Here is an 18,919-nt window from a genome sequence, read left to right as displayed (position 1 = left end):
CCTTCGGTTAAACTGAAGTTTTGAAGTTAATAGTATAGTAAGTGACTTTATAATTTCTACAAAAGCACAGAAGTTCGAATTCACACTCCCAGACTTAACTATAAGTGCCCAAATACTATGCACATCCTACCTTAGATAGTTCATAAGTAAACGACATAAGAAATAGGAAGGCTTTTAATAGAAGAAACGCCCAATAGGGGCAAGAAAGGATGCTAAGCTCTTAGGACCACCCGACTGGTGTTGCCAAGGACCCAAGCTCGATTCCTAACACTCACAACCTAGTCACAACCTTCTTTAAACTCCAGTTCTGGGGGACCAGTGCCCACTTCTGGGCCACATCAAACCCCAGGTACACATGTGGTACACATCCTTACTTTCAGACAAACATTTTTTAAGTAGCACATAATAGTTTTTTGAAAGCTTGACGTGAGAGATCCATGCATAAGAGAAAATCCGAGTTTAGGATCACCTAATAGGAAAAATGTTTACCTTGAGTTTTGAGAGATGAGTGGAATTTAGATCATCAAAGGTTTAAATTAGAAGATCAGGCATATATATACATACACTTTTAACCCTCTGAGTTGTTTAAATATTAGAGTGTCATTTCTGCCCACCTGAATGTAAGATGTACATTTTTTAAATATTGGGGTGTCATTTCTGTCCACCTGAATGTAAGATGTGCAAGGGACATAATATAGGAGGTGAAGTTGGATTGGAAAATAAAGAAATATTTAGGAATCTTAAATGCTGTACTCAGTAATTTAAGTTCAGTTAAGTTATAATTTAATGAGAGCTGTAGTAGAAAAATTAATATGGCAACAATTAGTTGAGGTAGTGTTCCTGTTGCAAAATGATTGAAGGTGTGACTATAGAGACAAGTCCTAAAAGGAGACTCCCAGTATGAGGGTTTTTTTTTTTTGATTTTTTGTTTTTTGTTTTTTGTTTTCGAGACAGGGTTTCTCTGTGTAGCTCTGGCTGTCCTGGAACTCACTCTGGAGACCAGGCTGGCCTTGAACTCAGAAATCCACCTGCCTCTGCCTCACAAGTGCTGGGATTAAAGGCGTGTGCCACCACCGCCCAGCTTACCAGTATGAGTTTTAAGGTGAATTTTTATCAACCTGCCCTGAAGGGGCATGATATGAAGAGGCCTCTGATACTCTAAAAGGAGGGAGGTTAGGTGAAATAGAATAGAATGCTGATATTTCTACTTTGTTTTAATGAAGACAGTAGGATGAGTTTATCAAAAGGTAGCAATTCTTTGTTAGAATGATGTTTATACTAAGTTTAAATGTTACCATTTAGATGTACATAAGGGTTTGTGTTGTCTTATAAGTGTTATATATTCTGGGCAGATATTAGTAGTGAAATATGAATATACATATGTCTTTAATAACATCCTGAGTTAAAAAAATGCCCATATTTAGCATCTGGACAAACTGAACTTGCCACTCTTCTAGATATACTATTTCAAACTTTAGCCTCTTTTTCTTGAAACTCAAAAACTTTTAATAAAATTTCCCAAGTTACATAACTCTCGGTGAAGGCACAGGTCTGCTCTCTTGTCAAGTCAGAAGATACTGCAGCTGAGTTAGTATGTTCAGAGGACATTAGTTATCTACAAATGGCTGTAACTAAAGACCCCTTTTTTCATGTGAAAGACATATTTCAGTGTGTTTAAACTTTGAAATATGGACATTCATAACTGTATGGTAACTCACTCCTGATAATCCAGGCCAGGTGATGTCAGTATTTTTTTTTTATGTAAATGGCCAGTTGGCAAATAAGCTAAGCAAATAGGCTAATGCTGATCTTATGGTGTAGGAGTAGTCATAGACAATACATAAGTGAGTGGCTATGCCTGTGTTACAGTGAAACATTAGTTCCCATCAGCTGTATTTGGAAATCATCTGACAACTTCTACATTAAGTATTCTAACCTAAGTATTCTGCTAGAATCTGTCCATGCATATTTACATATTCAACAATTTAACTCGGAAATAAATGTAAGATCGGAAAATACAATTCAAAGATATGCCAAAATTAAGGAAAGTGATCATTGCCACCAAAGTAAGAGGTAGCTTGGGGGTTGATTAGCACAGTCTGCAGCAGGAAAGGGAAGGGTTGAAAAGGAAACATTTAGGTCCAAGGATAAATCCTCAACTCTCTGGCTTAAGGACCTTACTAGTTGTTCTACATTTTAGTTTTATTAAATAAGGTAGTATTTATAGATTCACTTTGTGATCTTTATTGGAAAAAACACACTTTTATCTCAATGTTTGCTTTATTTGTGTTGTGACCTAAGGTGAATCTGAAGGAAAGTGTTTATCTGCGAGTGAAAGAGTGATTATAGGAACTGTGGCAAGCCAAGTAGGCCCTAGGCAACCCAGGGGAAAAACAAGGGTCAAGGGTTTTTTAATATAAAATACAGAAGGTTGTATCATTTGTTGGATTGTTTTTTGCCCTGTGGTTCAACAGGTAACATCAGTCCAGAGTTGAACAGGCAGTTATTGGCTAGGTATCCCCATAAAAGTGTTAACTAATTTGCAGAAGCAAGACTACAGTGGCCTTTGTTGGAGGTTATGGTTTGGATAGTCTTTCTCTGACAGTTCATTTGATATTCTCAGAGACCTCCCTACATCTCAGCATGGCCTCCTTGATAGGATTTGGCATATGTGCCTGCCCTCTTTGATTCTGACAACTCTCAGAAGTGTTTTGGTTTTAATTGTGAGTACACATATTGTTTGTCACATAGTAGATACTCCACAGAGGTAGTAAAGTAGTATGTTTTTAAAAAATACAACACAATGAGATGAGTTAACTTACTGTATAAACATGAGAACCTAAATTTGAGTTTGCACCCGTGTAAAAGTCCAGGTATGGCTGCACCTGCTTGTAATACCAGCATTATGGGGGAGATGATAGGAAGTTCACTGGGGGAGGGACCTGATGACCACCATAGTATCTTCAGGCTCAGTGAGAGACCATCTAAAGCAAAAAGGAAGAGAGCTATAGAACAGGACTTCTGCTGTTCTCCTTTAGCCTTCTGAGAGTGCCCAAGCACACACCTGTGCAACTATCATACACATACATGCACATACACCACATGTGTGTACACACATTCAAAGATAAAATACAATATGAAGATGTGTCAGAATTTATTATTTATAGCCAAAAACTGTCAATTTCTCTATTATTATTAGGTGCTCTGTAACAGAGCCAGACTGGTTTCCTATCTCCCAGGATTTTGTTCTTTAGTGAAAAGAGTTATCAATCCCAGAGCCTTTTCAACTGCAGGATCTTCAGGTTCTGATGAGTCTCATGTGGCCACTGCACCTCCAGATATATGTAAGTAAAAGATTTACTGCTTTTATTATATATATACTTGTTTCAAAACCTTATCTTGTGCTTTCTCTAATACTTTTTCTTGGAGCTTAAACTTTGGTTCCATTAAAACTAAAGTTCACCTAGATATATCAGAAAGATAATATATTATAAAAATACATTAAAACAATGTTCCTTATAGGATTATATGCCAGTAAACATATTATAATTGAAATATTATGAGTTAAAAGTACATTTGATATACTTAATCTCTAGAATATCATAGGTTGGTACACAGTGTACTGTATATTTCCTATAGGTATCCCATGACTAAGAACTACAGCTCACTACCTAACAACAAGAGAAATGGATTTCTCAGGAGAGCCCTGGCTGTCCTGGAACTCACTCTGTAGACCAGGCTGGCCTCGAACTCAGAAATCCACCTGCTTCTGCCTCCCAAGTGCTGGGATTAAAGGTGTACGCCACCACTGCCCAGCTGAGAGAGATCATTGTATAGTCTGTTGCTACCTGAACAAAATGTCAAAATTCAATGTTAAGTGCATATTGTATTCATACTGTCATAAAGCTAACAAAAACTAAATTGAACCCTTGGAAGTCCAATACTATCTACACTTGGTTCCAAAACTTCTAGTTGTTTTTTTGGTTTTTTTGGTTAAGATTTTATTTTTATTTTTAATTCTGTGTATGGAAGTGGGTCTGTGTGCAGGTGTGTGCATGTGAGGTAGAAGCCAGAAGAGTATTCAGTCCCCTGGAACTGGAGTTAAGGCAGCTGTGGCCATCCCCACTTGAGTGGAGGAACTGAATTTAGCACTTCTTAAGCTCAGTATGCACTCTTAATTGCTGAGTCATCTTACCAGTCCTAAAACCGATTTTATGAACTTTCTGTCATCTGACATACAGTCTTCCTGAACCAGGTCTCTTGATTCTGTGAACTATGTTGCTAATTACAGTTTTTGCTAAATCTTGTCAATAAAGCAAGCATTTTGTATGTTTATTATGTATTTGTTGAATAATTTACCTGGCGTCTTCAGTGCCTCTTTTAATCTGTTATTTGCATCACTATCATACTAATCATTCTAAAGAATTTTAATTATGGTACTTTCTTGATAAATATTCTTTATTATTTCTCTCAGCAGTAGTCTCTAAATTATGAGTCATTGTCCAAGGCTGTTTAAAGAGGATGAGTAGTGATTAGAAAATTTTTAAAAATTATACATTTCATACTTCAAAATTTGTAAGTCATGCTAAAAAACCAAAGGCTTTTAGAAGCTTAACCTAATGTGTCCCAAAGGATTAAACATGGAATTCGTGTTCCTTCAAAAACTTTACTGAGATTTAAGATTGCCAGGGCATTTAAAGCCCTACAGCATCCCTGGTTTTGATTTTTGTTGTTTTAACAACTCCCCAGTTTCTATTTCTTCTACCTGAAGACTAACTAACTGTGTATGACCCTGTATCCTTCAGGTTCTCGAACAGTATGGCCTGATGAAACTATGGGACCTTTTGGACCTCAGGACCAGAGATTCCAGCTTCCTGGGAATATAGGCTTCGATTGTCACCTCAATGGGACTGCCTCACAGAAGAAAAGTCAGGCCCAGAAAACTTTGCCTGATGTTCTAGCAGAGCCTCTTTCAACTGAAAGACACGAGTTTGTGATGGCACAGTATGTGAATGAGTTTCAGGTTGGTGCTAATACTGCTTCTCACATTAATGCTGCACTGCTTTTCTGTGACCGCATACATTTTATTGAGAAGGTAAAAAAAGAGGCAGTAGGTATAAAAGAAGCATAACCAGCTTACCAGGCGCCATCCAGTTTACATGTTTAATCTCTGTTAAATAGTTCTTCCAAAGTACATTTCTAGGAACTACTTATTCCAAATATGACTGCTGAATTGTTTTTTATATTGCCAAAGGCTAAGGTTTCTTGTCTTTCTAAAATTCTAGTAGCTCTAAAATTATGGAGCAGTTATGATGGCACATGCTTGTAATTGACCAGTAGGAAGTAGATCTCTGTAGGTTCAGAACTAGCCTGACCTACATTGTGCATTCAGGCCACCTGGGGCAATTATATTTTGACAACTTAAAAAGAAAGCAGTATAAATGTTTGACTTTAGGGGGGAAGAAAAGAAAAAAAACTCTAAAGGATTAGGGGAGGGTTTTTGTTTTTTTTTTTTTTCCTTTTAGTGTATGTGTGTGTGTGTGTGTGTGTGTGTGTGTATGTACACATGTACATGTTTGCAGGTATACTTGCTTAAGAGGGCCTGAGTGGAGACCAAAGTTGATACAGGTGTGTCTTCCTTAGTTGCTTCTCCACCTTACTCTTTAAGGCAGGATCTGTCACTGTGTCAGAGCTTTCTGTTTTGTTAAGGCTGGCTAGCAAGGCCTCCAACATTGGGCACAAATGTATGGGCCTCCATGCGTAGCTCTGTAGGTGGATGCTGACAATCCAAACTCAGATCCTCATGCTTGCATGAGAATACTTCCTGAGCCCTGTGTTAGAATTATGTAACTGGAGTTCTTGTTTTTGTTTATTTATTGTTTGTTTGTTTTAGCTTTTTCGAGATTGGGTTTCTGTGTGTAACAGTCCTGGCTGTCCTGGAACTCACTTTGTAGATCAGGCTGGCCTCTAACTCACAGAGATTCACCTGCCTTTGCCTCCCAATTTCTGGTGTTAAAGGCATGTGCCACCATGCCCAGCTCACCGTTCTTCTTGGAAATAGAAGGCTACATATATTTCTGAGTTTTGGTCAAGCTCCTAAGAGAAAACATTGCTACATAGTTTTAACTAGAGGATTTTTGGTTGGTTGGTTGGTTCAGTTTTTGTGATAGTAATTGAGTTTTTGTTTGTTTTTATAGATTTACTTTTAATTATGTGGTATATATGTCTGAGTTTGGGTATATGCACGTGAGTACAGGTGCCCATGTAGACAAGAGGCATCAGATCCTCTGGAGCTAGCTGGAGTTACAGGTGCTTGTGAGCTGCCTGAAGTAGAGGTTAGGAACTGAACTCGGGATGCCTGCAAGAACAATCGTGTTCTTAACTATCTTGGCAGCCCCTGCTGGGACAGATTTTTAAATAAAGCTGTATTATTTGGTCACTAGGCTCTCAAAGTATGCATTGTATTGGATGCTTGGACATTGGGATGTCTCTGGCTTCCTGGATCTTTTTATATCAAATGATTCTTGCTCACTCCTCTCATTTCTTTGTTCTTTGTACCAAATACTTGATCTTTCTCACAAATTCTGTTCTCGGTTTTCTCATTTAAGTTATTCTTTAGTCACTAGTTCATTGGCATTTTCAATTCCTAAATTTTTAATTCCTAAGTCAATATTATTTCTGACATTTGCCCAATGAATGTCTTTATTTGGATATCTGGTATGTCCCAGATTTTGTGTTTAATACTGAAGTGGTCCTTTTATCCCCTTAAAGTTTGTCTTTATCCCTCTCTAATCAGTCATGTGAATAGTATAGCCATCCTTCCTCTATCTTAAAATAAATATAAGACAACTTATAGTTTAACTTAATATTTAATTAATTATACAATTAATATATTTGTGTAATTATATATAATTTATATATAATATTAGTATATTTATTTTATTTATTATAGGACCATCTTACCTCCCCTTTCTAGTATGCCCCTACAAATAGTATCAGAATCACATTGCTCCATTCTGTGAATTTGATCCTAACTTATTGCTGTCCTTTCAACTTTGTCAGACTTCAAGACCTGTTTCTTTTACTTGCATTTTTAGGGACATTATATTACAGCATAATGGACTAGGGAAAGAGAATAAATCTAGGTTTAACTGTTGGCTGTAGCCCTTAGTTTGAGACTTTGAGAAGTCATTTAATCTTCTGAACCTTTGTTTCTTTATATGAAAAGTAAAAACAATAACAGCAGTAATGGGCTTGCAGCTTTCCTGTTTTGTTACATTGTTTTCCTCCTGAATTCCTAACCTGTATTCTACCTGGAACACTCACATCTGTTGTGCTATTCCAGCTTTTCCTGAATCCTCCTAGCACAGCAGTTTCCTCCTGTCCTCCTTCCCTCCAAGCTTTAATACTATAGCAACTTCATGTTGAACTGCAGTTTTTATAAGTGCTGCTTTTCTTCTGCTACCTCTGTTATATTTGAGAGTAAAATGGACTTTAAAATATATTTTATTTTTTAAGTACTGTCTACTCCTCTCAAAGGGCCTAATACATTGTAAGATGTGGCTAAATTTCAACTGGATAGCTACCTTAATGCTTTCTGTGTCCAAAGCTGTATGATTCAACTTATTTTTTAAATTAGCATCATCCCAATTTTACAATAATTCAATGTCACCTAAATATCACAGAAGGTAACTTGGTAACTTGTTGCAGCATTTCTGCGAGTTTCTTAGTCAAATTCTGTTCCTATCAAATGCCAGAATATCAGAGAAATATTTAATATTTAAATAAAAATTTAAATAGTTAAATTCTTAAAAAATATGGTATGTTATTCAAACTCAAAATTTTCCTTGTTTCCACAGGATAGTGATGCCCCTGTTGAGCAAGAAATTAACAGTGCAGAAACTTACTTTGAAAGTGCCAGAGTTGAGTGTGCAATCCAGACATGTCCAGAACTGCTGCGGAGAGGTGCTGTGCTTTCCATATTGTGTATTAGATAATGGTAGTGATGTCTTCATATGCTTAAGGAGCAACTCAGAGTACTAGAAAGGTCATGTGTTGATATTTAATGTTTGGATAGAAATGATTGCTTGATCTCTGACATCTGAACTCATGTTCAGTATTACAGGAATAATAGTATTTATAGTAACTTCTCCCTTAAACATCATGTTTCTATTCTTGTAACTATGATTTTTATAAGTTGATATATAATATGCAAAGAAGAATCTTTGAGAATTTCGTACAATGAATTTTGATTATATTCATCTCCATTCTTCTTTGTTCTTGAGGATCTCCTACCTGAACTATTCCCAGCCCACCATACTCCATATCTTTCTCTTTTTAAAAAATAAACTATGGAGTCCATTTGGTGCTGCCAAGAGCATACTTAACGTAGCTACCAGGAACCACATCCTTAAAGGAAACTGAGCCATCTTCCCCTAGATGCTGTCAATGGCCTGTACCTCCTCAGTTAGAGGTGGGGACTAATGACCCTCTCTCTGCTTCATGCTGAAATGGGAATAGTCTTCATTTTGTGCAACTCTTGTGCATAGCTTCTCTAAGTTCATAAGGACAGAAGATCCTGTGTGTGCCATTCTTCCTGAATTCTGGGAGCTGGTGCGGTGTAGATGGCCCATTGGTGGCTGTATATTCAGTCACTTATTCTCTCCACTTTGGCCATTGGTCAGAAAACTCTTAATAATAAATTCATTTGAAAATGATGTTAAAAGCAAAACAGTGTGATACAGCTTAACCCTCAGGGTTGTTCATATCACTATTTCAGCCTATGTAGTAAAGTTGCTTTCATTTCACTCTTCAAAAGCAGCAATGAAGTTAGCAGAATGTAACTTAATTTTATCTGAGGAAGTCATTTCTATAGCTCTTTGTGTAAAGCTAATTGTTTTCTTCTTGGGATTTATATTATTATTTTTAGATTTTGAGTCACTTTTTCCAGAAATGGCTAATAGCAAACTGATGATCCTGACTGTAACCCAGAAAACTGAAAATGACATGACTGTCTGGAGTGAAGAGGTAGAGGTTGAGAGAGAAGTGCTCTTGGAGAAGGTAACTCTTCAGTGTCCTTGTAATGTTGTACTCAAATGCCACCACATCAGTCGTGGTGACACATAATTATAAAAATCCTTCTTCTATGGATTAATGCACATTGAGGTTACTTTAGATTTAGACTGCTGTCCTACTGTAGAGTCAGTGGATTTTGTGTTTATTTTTTTTTAAGAATTATTTATTTTATACACATACATAACACACACACACATATATATTTTATGTTGCTGTCTTCAGACACACCAGAAGAGGGCATCTGATCCTATTACAGATGGTTGTGAGCCACCATGTGGTTGCTGGGAATTGAACTCAAAACCTCTGGAAGAGCAGTCAGTGCTCTTAACCACTGAGCCATCTCTCCAGCCCCCTCAGCCTGTGTTTTTTTTTAAACCTGCCTCTAAAAGAACAAAATAGCAGCAACCTTACTTGACTTGGATTTCCCATGTTATCAACGTTAACAACCGAAACTACTGTGTAGCTGTAATCTTATGTTATGTATTCTTTCATGCCCTAACCCAGAATAATGAATGTGTATGTTTGTGTCGTGGTGATGATTTGCTGAAAGCAGCCAACAGTTTGGAAGAAAACCTACACAATAAATAACCACCATAAATGCTGGAAACAGCACATGGATATTATTTGATAAGTGAATGTTGGCTTTTCTGATTGATTCTGGGGCAGTAAGAGTCTGGCTTAATCCTTGTAAAACTGTTAAAGGTTTCTGTAAAATATCCTTCATTCCTTCCCCATGTGATGCTTTTCTGTGCCATTAAGTAAATACAGAGTGAAAGCCCTTTGTGGGCCACATGGACACAGGGACATAAGACACAACAATATTCAGGCAGGAACAGATTCAGACTCATGGAGCTGATAGATTTATAGATAAGCCAGAAACCAAAAGCTACAGGGAGACAAGTAAAGAATTGAAATCCAGACTCTCTGTTAAACTACCTGAAGAGGAAGTCTAATTTCCTTTCCTTAACCCAACACCAATACATACTGGTAATCTTTGACTTATCACTAATGCATTTTGCCAATGCAACTACTATCTTTTGCATGAAAGAAATTGTCGTTTTTGGTATGTATTTGTTCTGTGAAGTATTTCAAACACTGAAGAAATAACATCATTTTTCAAGGGGAAAAAAATGCTACTTTCAGGAGTTGCAGCAATGGCCCAGCAGTCAAGAGCACTTACTGCTCCTCCAGAGGACATGGGTTTGATATCTAGTACCCACATGGTGACTTGTAACTGTAGTTCCAGAGGATCCATTGGCCTCTTATGGCTTTTATATGCACCATACATGTATATCGCCCACAAACATACATGGAGGCAAAATAGCCACAGACATAACTTAAGTAAATAATGTTTTTTCAATGCCTCCTTTCTTAATATTCTTGAAACATTTAGTTCCATTTATTCCTTTTCCAAATTTTTCTAAAATATATTACTCCAACACTCTGTCCCTCTCCTGCATTTCCCCCATACCTTCTGTAACATATCAAGTAAATACTGAGAAACAAGCTAGTTACTCTACAGAATAAGTAATAACACTGAACAGTGTGACAGGATACCACAATGTATGCACCTTTTTTCCTGCCCTTTGCTTCTAGCCTAAAGATAGGTTTTGATTCCTTTCTATACCAGTATATGTAGATATATTTTATTTCTTATAAAATATGCATTGTATTATGAGTAAACTAAAATTTTGAAGTTATTTTAAGACTTCTTTTGTGATTTATGAATTGAAAATCCAACTTTGCTGTTACTGGCACAGCTGTGAAAATCGTTGTTACATCCATTTTTATGAGCACTAAACTCCATAGACTCCTAGATAGGTGGCTGAATTACTGTCATTTTAAATTTTTATAGAAGCTTATGATAAGCCGACCCCAGAAATTAACTTAATATTTATGCTATGACCCTTACTTACCTTCTACCTTAGCATTCTTTTTATCAGTCAGATAAAATGTTCATATGTATAGTTTCATATATATATATGTATGTATTTAATAATTTAAAACTATATAATTATTACCTTAAAATTGATGATGAGTAATATGAATTTTTCTGTAGGACAAGAGAGTATTCCTCTGTGTGATAGATTAAGAATGACTCATTTGAGTGCCTTAGCTTGCTCCAGTTGAAAAATCCCCTTCCTTGTTTCCTTGCAAGACAGTTTCAGGCATTGTATTTCTTATTAGGGCTAACTAGATGGTCCTCTTCATTTGTGATACTGTATTAAAATTTACATAATCAGCAGTATTTTATGGTAATAACATGTTATTCAAATGTACCACGTCATAGTGTTTTAACAGATGTGAGCATATTTGTTATATCCTAATTAAAATGGAATTCTATAGAAGCATACTTTATTCAAGCTGGTTTGATAGCCTGCATCTTTGATATCAGCACTCAGGAGTCAGAGACAGGTGGATCTCTGGGAGTTTGGGGCTAGCCTGGTCTATATAGTGAGTTCTAGGATAGCCAGGAAAACATAGTGAGAGAGACCTTATCTAAAAACAGACATACTTTCAGATTTAAGAGAATTAAAATAGGCAATATTAACAGATATCTTATTTACATATTAAAAGTTTAATAAATGTATAGTTCTGGTCACATAGTGAACTACCACAGAGCTCATTCTTCTGACCTAATTTGGTATTGACTCCAATATAGTTCAGATTCCTGTGACAAGTGTAGACTTCACTTGTACAAGCTAAATTTCTGTGGAAAAAAATTTAATTAAAGTATTTTAATGAGTTTGTTGGAACCACTTGTAACTTACTCTCCATGTCCAATTCTGACTTTTTTCCACCAGATGTCAGTATTTGTCTTTGATGAATAGAAATCGTAATACATTTGCTGATGATTGTAATGAGATTCTTTTAGTTAACTTTTATACATGCTTGATTGTATTGTTTTATTTTGTTCTTTTTAGTTTTTAGGAATGACTTTTTTCACTAAGTTGGAATATGGCATAATGACTTACTTTTAAGACTTACAAAGATTATGAAATACAGCAACAGCTGTTAATGATGAGTGTGGCTGATAATACAGCACTATTTAATATATATCACCAGATTACAAGTAAATGTGGAAAGAAAAATTAGTGTAGGTACTATCACCTGTGTAGAGGTCACACTCAATTTTTTGTAAAACGTGTAAAAAATTAATGATAATAAATGTAATTCTGAAAAAAAGAAAACTTGTGGCAAGTAAACTTACAGTTTAAGTCAAATGACTTCGCAGTGGCACAGCCCTCAGCAGAGGGAGTTAGAAACCTCACGCAGCCATCTGCACAGGCAGCACTTATAGACCGAAAGCAAACAACGAACGCTGTGATGGTGACTCTGAGTTTGCCTTACTGAGCATGGAGTGATCAGTTGGCAGTCTGTGAGTGAACGGTACTCAGCTTTGTGTTATAAAACTTACTCCGAAGTGAGGCTGGACTTATGCTCTTAAGTTTGTAGTATGTTAAGTTGAGAGTCAAAATAGGAAAGCAGGTCAGATTCCAGTTTCCTTAAATAACTGCCTTTCTTAGTCTGTAAGGCAGGTCAACTGCTTTTTGAAAGCTGAACAGAAGAAGTTGGCAGTGTAGAGGGAGAGGCTGAAGAAGGTGGAAGCAGAACAAGGAGTGGACTGGCTCTGTCCAAGTTACTTCTTAACAGGGACAGAATAGGGAGGGCTTTGTTATCGTGCTGGCTCAGGTGTACAAGGCCCCTTCTTATTGGTTGCTGTCAGTCTTCTGGCTGTTTTTGAAGACTGTACTATTTTAGTTTCAGTTTGATTACTAGTTATATGGCAGTAGTGTGAATAATTCCATTCTGGCTTGGTCTGGTCTGCCTCATTAGTAGCCTCCTATAAACCTTAACAAGTTCCAGTTGTCCTCTCTGTCCACTGAGGATAAGAGCAAGACCAGAACTTTGATTAGAGTGTACTTATAAGCCTATGATAGAGCTGAGTTTATGCCAGCCACACATTTCACAGTTATCACTAATACTCCAGAATAAGTTATTATAAACAGTTATGTAATATGGTTTCTTTCAAAATATTTTTTATACTTTTGCCTTTTGCTTAAAAAAGGTTTTTTCTTTGATGTGTGCTGATTGCAAGTATCACTGGTATTGCACAGTGGAGTCATTATTAAGGAAAATAATGGCTACTCTGCACAGTTACTGGGCTACCTCCACAGTCAAGTTGATAATCAAGACAGTTACTACTTGTCTCACAGGTAGATAGCATCTGTATGGATGCAGTGGGCCAAGAGATGGTTCATATCCCAGGCAGGTTGGCCAGGTACTGTGAGATTTTAATCACACTACTCAGCATGCCTAGACATTTAAAGCCTATGAATTATTTAATCATTTCTAAGATTTCCAGATTAGTGTGTTTTGAGGGCAGTTGACCACAGATAACAAAAACCATAGAAAATAAGTCCTTAGATGGGGGACTTGGGTATTACAGACATCTTACTCAATCCATCTCAGCTACAAGCTCTGCTTTACACTGTTAAAACAACCATAGACATTAAATAAATGAACAGATGTGGCTGTGTCAGTAAAATGACTTATCCAAACAGCCTTGACTTGCTCTGGGACTATAATTTGCTAGTGTTTGGTGTAGAATATATTCTGCATTCCTGAGTCTTGACCATTAGAGTCAGTGTCAGCTAAATGCCAGAAGTGCTGTGTCTCTTCATTCTTGATGGACCAGAAATCCATGTTCCCTGGCCTATGTGCCTGCAAATTATCTTTCAGTTCTCAAGTTTCAAATGGGTATTTGCTAGGCCTGTTAGAATAATCTTGCCTATTGCTTACTCAACTCAACTTTTTGCTAAATAACCAGAGTACGTCTCAGGAGCCTGATGTGTGTATACCTCTTTGCACTAGTCTGCCCAGATGGATTGCAAGTATTTCAGCGGTCCAGAATTCTTACTTTTTTACCTCCTAAACTCGGTGACATCACCACTTTGCTTGGATTTCACTCTGTCCTGGCTTACATGTCCTGATCACAGGTGACACTGAGGGAAGTCAGGGCAGGGATTTAAAGCAGGAACCTGGAGGCAGGAACTGAAGCAGACACCATGGAGAAACATTGCTTACTGGCTTGCTTTGTCTTATGCAGCCTTCTTATATAACCCAACAGCACCTGTGTAGGGGTGGCACCATCCTTAATAGGCTGGGTCCTCCCATGTATATCATTAATCAAGAAAATGCCCCACAAACTTGCCTACAGGCTAATGTGATGGAGACATTTTCTCATCCTCCCAGAAGACCCTAGCATGTATCAAGTTGATAAAAACTGGCATGTACTTCATGCTTTTAAATATGTTTCTAGAGATAAAGGTAGACATTTGTTCCCATTTTCTCAAAGACCAGGACTTTTGAAGCATAAGAATAGTTGCCCTGCATATTTTGATCAGTCTATAGCTTTCAACAGGATATAGAGTTTAGTCTCTCTGTTGCGACTAGAGTTAAAGATATGCCCTTGGGTTTTAGACATCCATTGTTGCTTTTTGTCAGCAGGATAGTCTAGACATCAGCTTTTTACTACTTACAGTTCTAGTTGGCAAGAACACCATAGAAATCAAGATAGTAAATAGTAAAACCAAAATCCTGATCTGTACATGGGGTATTCACAAGTTTATTCCTCTGCTCCAACTACCTATATATTCAGATTTTGTTGTTATGTTTTATATAATATGCTAGTGATTTATCCTCGGACCTTGGGTAGACTCCGTGATTGAACTATGTCACAGTCCCATTTTAATTGATTTTTAATTACCTTTCCAGAAATATTTTGTGACTTTATGGGCAGATAGATACATTTGAAGGACACACAATAATTGAATCTTTCCCAACTTCATTTATCTATGGGTGTTTTGGCTACAGTTATGTCTGTGCCTGGTGCCCACAGAGGCCAGAAGAAGAAGTCAGATTCGATAGAGCTGGGATGGTAGACAGTTGTAAGCTGACATGCGGCAGCTAAGACTCAGGGCTTCTGGAAGAGCAGCCCTTAACCCCGGGACGTCTCTCTAGCCCTGATTCACAGCCTCTCTTAACCCTAGATAGGTGAGCTCTATTTTTTTTTTTTTTTTGTTACTTTTTGCTTATCTGTTTGTGATCTTCATTATACAAAAAGTAACCTATAGTTTGAAATTTAAGACATATGAGTTAATAGTACAGAACTGATTTAGATATACTTTGTAAAGAAATAAATAAAAGAAATTTGAAGAAAAATACAACATTTAAGTTTTATTATAGAGGATAAACTGGTATTAACCATGTTTTGAAGTCATGAAAATATGACTTTACAGTCTTAATTTGTCTTTTTTATTAATCTGATAGTTTTCTTTGAAGCAAAAGATGCTCATTTATCATTTTATTTTAAGAATTATAAACCAATATAAGTGCTGCTGGGTTGAGCACTGACTTCACGTTTTCCCCCTGTAGTTCATTAATGGTGCTAAGGAAATTTGCTATGCTCTTCGGGCTGAAGGATACTGGGCTGACTTCATTGACCCATCATCTGGTTTGGCAGTAAGTAAATATATTTTGAAAGTTATATTATACGGAGTAGATACAGTTCTTACTATAAAATTATAACTGTCCTATTGGCTAAAAAAACAAAAACAAAACAAAAAAATCCATTTAGACTTTTTTACAACTCAAAATATTATCCAAAGAATTAGACTTATTATAAATCCATTGCTTTCACTACTCTAGGAGACACATACAGTACTGTTTTTGTTAATGATATATATATATGTGTGTGTGTGTGTATATATGTATATATATATATGTTTACTCTTTATAAGCGAAAGCTTAGAAAGTACTGTGGTCTAGTCTAGTTTCTTAAAAGACCAAAGTATTTTGAAGTTAAGAAAATAATAAAGTGCAAAAAATTAGAGAAATAACTATTTGGAAGTTTTTATATAGTCATGGCCACATACTTCAATCACAAGAAGTAGTAAATTCATTTTTTAATTTTAAGATAGAAATATATACTTTCTGCTTCTCAGTCAAGTACAGTGTCATATAGACTAGAATAGTTTATCTGCCTTTAGTCTCCTTTTATAGAAAAGATGAAGATGAGTCATAAATAATTTTCTTAGGTTTCATTCATCTTTAAAGTTTGTATAATGCTATACATTTAATTCTAGGTAGCTTGAAATTTACTAACTTATCCATTCCCAGCATGCATAAGAACCGGGAAGGGTGTGTTAGTATAGTTTAGGGTTTGCATGTCACTTTTTATTGGCTAAAGAATACAGTGAAACACATTTGCATTTACATAAATTTTCTTATAGTATCTTTCTAATGAAAATATTACTTCATTTCTTATTTCCTCCAGTTTTTTGGACCATATACAAACAACACACTTTTTGAAACAGATGAGCGGTACCGGCATTTAGGATTCTCTGTTGATGACCTTGGCTGCTGTAAGGTGATCCGGCACAGTCTCTGGGGTACTCATGTGGTTGTAGGAAGTATCTTCACGAACGCGACCGCAGACAGCCAGATCATGAGGAAGCTCAGTGGGAACTAGCGAGTGGCTGTGATGATTGCAGCACTTTGTCTGTAATGCATTGCTCTATATAAACACTGTCATGGACCGCAACTTCTAGAGGATTCTTGTTTCTAGATATTTATTTCATCATTTATGGGTTTACATCGACAGGTGACCTGGGGTTTCAGAATTGCAAATGCTAGTTCATATTCTGGAGTACATGTTGAACACATCCATATTCTGGAAAATGAGATCACAACTTGTAACCAGGGTATGTATGGTCTCTTAGTGTTAATTCTCTTCTTTATTGGGAAAACTTTAATTACTTTTTCCAAAAATAAATCATACATTTGTCTATGACGGCGTGTGTTTTCTTCATTGTAATAGCTTAAATGCTACAGCTATTTAGCATGTTAAAGAAACTACAACATAAAATTTTAAGTTATTTTTTAGTACCATTGACAATTCTAGATTCACTGAAGACTTTACTCTTCTGATATTCTTTAACTATTAATCAAACTGGTCCTAGTTTACTATTTTGAAACAATGTTACCAGGAAACAATAATAGTAAAATACTACATCTTTTATGTATAAAGTATATCAGTTTCATTCTTAGACTAAAAACAATTCTTTACCCTGTAGTTGAAACAGTTAAATATAATTTATTTTCAGATGAGTCACATCCCTAACTCCAGTCACTTCCCTAACTCCATCACTCCAGACCTGTCTCATTCTCTTACTCTACAGAGCTTACTACACTGTTAAAAAGTAGAAACGAATCATCTTTTGTCACTGAGGCTTCTGCTGATAAATGACTTGTTGATGGTAGGAACATTAGGAAGCATTTGGTATACAGTACTGTAATCCAGGAAAATGCTTCAGGTATCCATTTCATCTTACACAAGGCCACATGAACATGAAATGTTTAATATTAATCTGACTAAATTTAGCATATCTAATATAAGACCCAGCACAGGAACATAGCTGTGATTCTTTTATTTATAGATGTCTGTTCCCTCTTAATGGCAAACAAGAGGTCTACTTAAGCATCCCGAATTTAAGTTGCAGAACTTTAAGTTGAAAAAACTTTAGGGTTAACTAATTCTAGTGCTACATTTAGTAAACAAACAGGAATTTACTCTGCATGCTTCAAATTCCTTTCAAAGTTTAGTGAAATATATCTATATCTAATACATATACATATCTATATATATCTTTAAATTTTTAATACATAACTGAAGATTCAACTATAGAATGCTACATTTCAAACAGAAGTTCTCTCACTTCAAGTTTAAAGCATGCTTGTCTGTCTTGGCCTTCCATCACTTTGAACACCAACTGAATTCTTATACTTGAACTTAAGTGCTTTTCTTTTAACGCTGATTCTACTTTTGCTTCAAGTAGAGTGTACCCATCACTGTACAGCTTACACTTTGAGGGGATAAGTCTTTATTTGGGGGCCTATTCTATACAATATATGGTTTTTTTAGCATCACCCTGGCTTCTGATTACTTAGAGTTGCAAACCCCTGATGGAAACAAAATGTTTCCAAACATCACAATATTAAGGAACAGCACTTTCCTTTTTGAAGTTAGATATAGCCAAATGTAACATATTTTACCTAACAGCTCTGCATGCATGAGAACCTTATACCACAACTCCAGCTATATAGTTGGTTTACCCTAAGATAGTATTTCATAATTTGCCTCCACAGTCATAGATCAATCTCATTAACCCAAGGGAATTTGAGCATCAGTGTTTTGTTTTAGCTTTCAGCTTTCTGGGCATGGGGGTTGAACTATTACTGTGTTCTAAAATACAGCAATAGTGGGTGAGAGGGGTGTTTAAGGAAGGAAGGGGAGAATGCCATGGATTGACTGTATTTAAGACAAGTACCAAATAAAAGTTCTAGAATTTTACATTAAGAACAACCTTCTCACATCCAAATCAGTTCAAGGACGTCTATAGTAGTTAGCCTTAGATCTCTACTGCACACTATTTTGATCTTTATCTTTTTTTTTCTCTTATAACTCATAGTCCTTAATTAATACCATATAATTTTGCTCCATACAAAAAACAATTTTTTTGAGGTTTTGGTTGGTCTTAAATTTTACTTCTCATGTCTGGGAAATAAAACTCAGTTTTGCAATAAAACAGTACTAAACTCCCTTTCCTCACAGATATTTTAAATTTTAATAAGTTAATCTGTCTCCCTACTTTATGTCAGTAGTATACCTGTAAGGTATACAGGTCATAAAGACTTAAAATAAGGCTTCAAGCATTCTGCTCCAAATTACTCCTGAAGGTTAGAACCATCTTATACCATATGACCACTCCTTCAGCGAGCA

The 18,919-nt window shown here is 36.2% G+C and overlaps 1 protein-coding gene across 4 annotated transcripts in view; it reads left to right on the top strand.

Annotated features, from left to right (window-relative positions):
* Positions 1-16,930, top strand: part of Mmadhc (metabolism of cobalamin associated D) — an 18,147-nt gene extending 1,217 nt beyond the window's left edge. For all 4 annotated transcript variants that reach the window (XM_031370196.1, XM_031370194.1, XM_031370195.1 and 1 more), the window contains exons 3-8: positions 3,200-3,344; positions 4,806-5,023; positions 7,860-7,965; positions 8,930-9,060; positions 15,514-15,600; positions 16,415-16,930. In XM_031370196.1, the coding sequence (XP_031226056.1) occupies positions 3,200-3,344; positions 4,806-5,023; positions 7,860-7,965; positions 8,930-9,060; positions 15,514-15,600; positions 16,415-16,609 (882 nt within the window). In that variant the 3' untranslated portion in view covers positions 16,610-16,930. The remainder of the gene's footprint in view (positions 1-3,199; positions 3,345-4,805; positions 5,024-7,859; positions 7,966-8,929; positions 9,061-15,513; positions 15,601-16,414) is intronic.
* Positions 16,931-18,919: the final 1,989 nt, after the last annotated feature.

Source organism: Mastomys coucha, unplaced genomic scaffold, assembly GCF_008632895.1.
Source record: "Mastomys coucha isolate ucsf_1 unplaced genomic scaffold, UCSF_Mcou_1 pScaffold15, whole genome shotgun sequence".
NCBI classification, from domain to species: domain Eukaryota; kingdom Metazoa; phylum Chordata; class Mammalia; order Rodentia; family Muridae; genus Mastomys; species Mastomys coucha.
The sequence above is the reverse complement of the archived record's forward strand: the minus strand, read 5'-3'. Positions and strand labels throughout refer to the sequence as shown.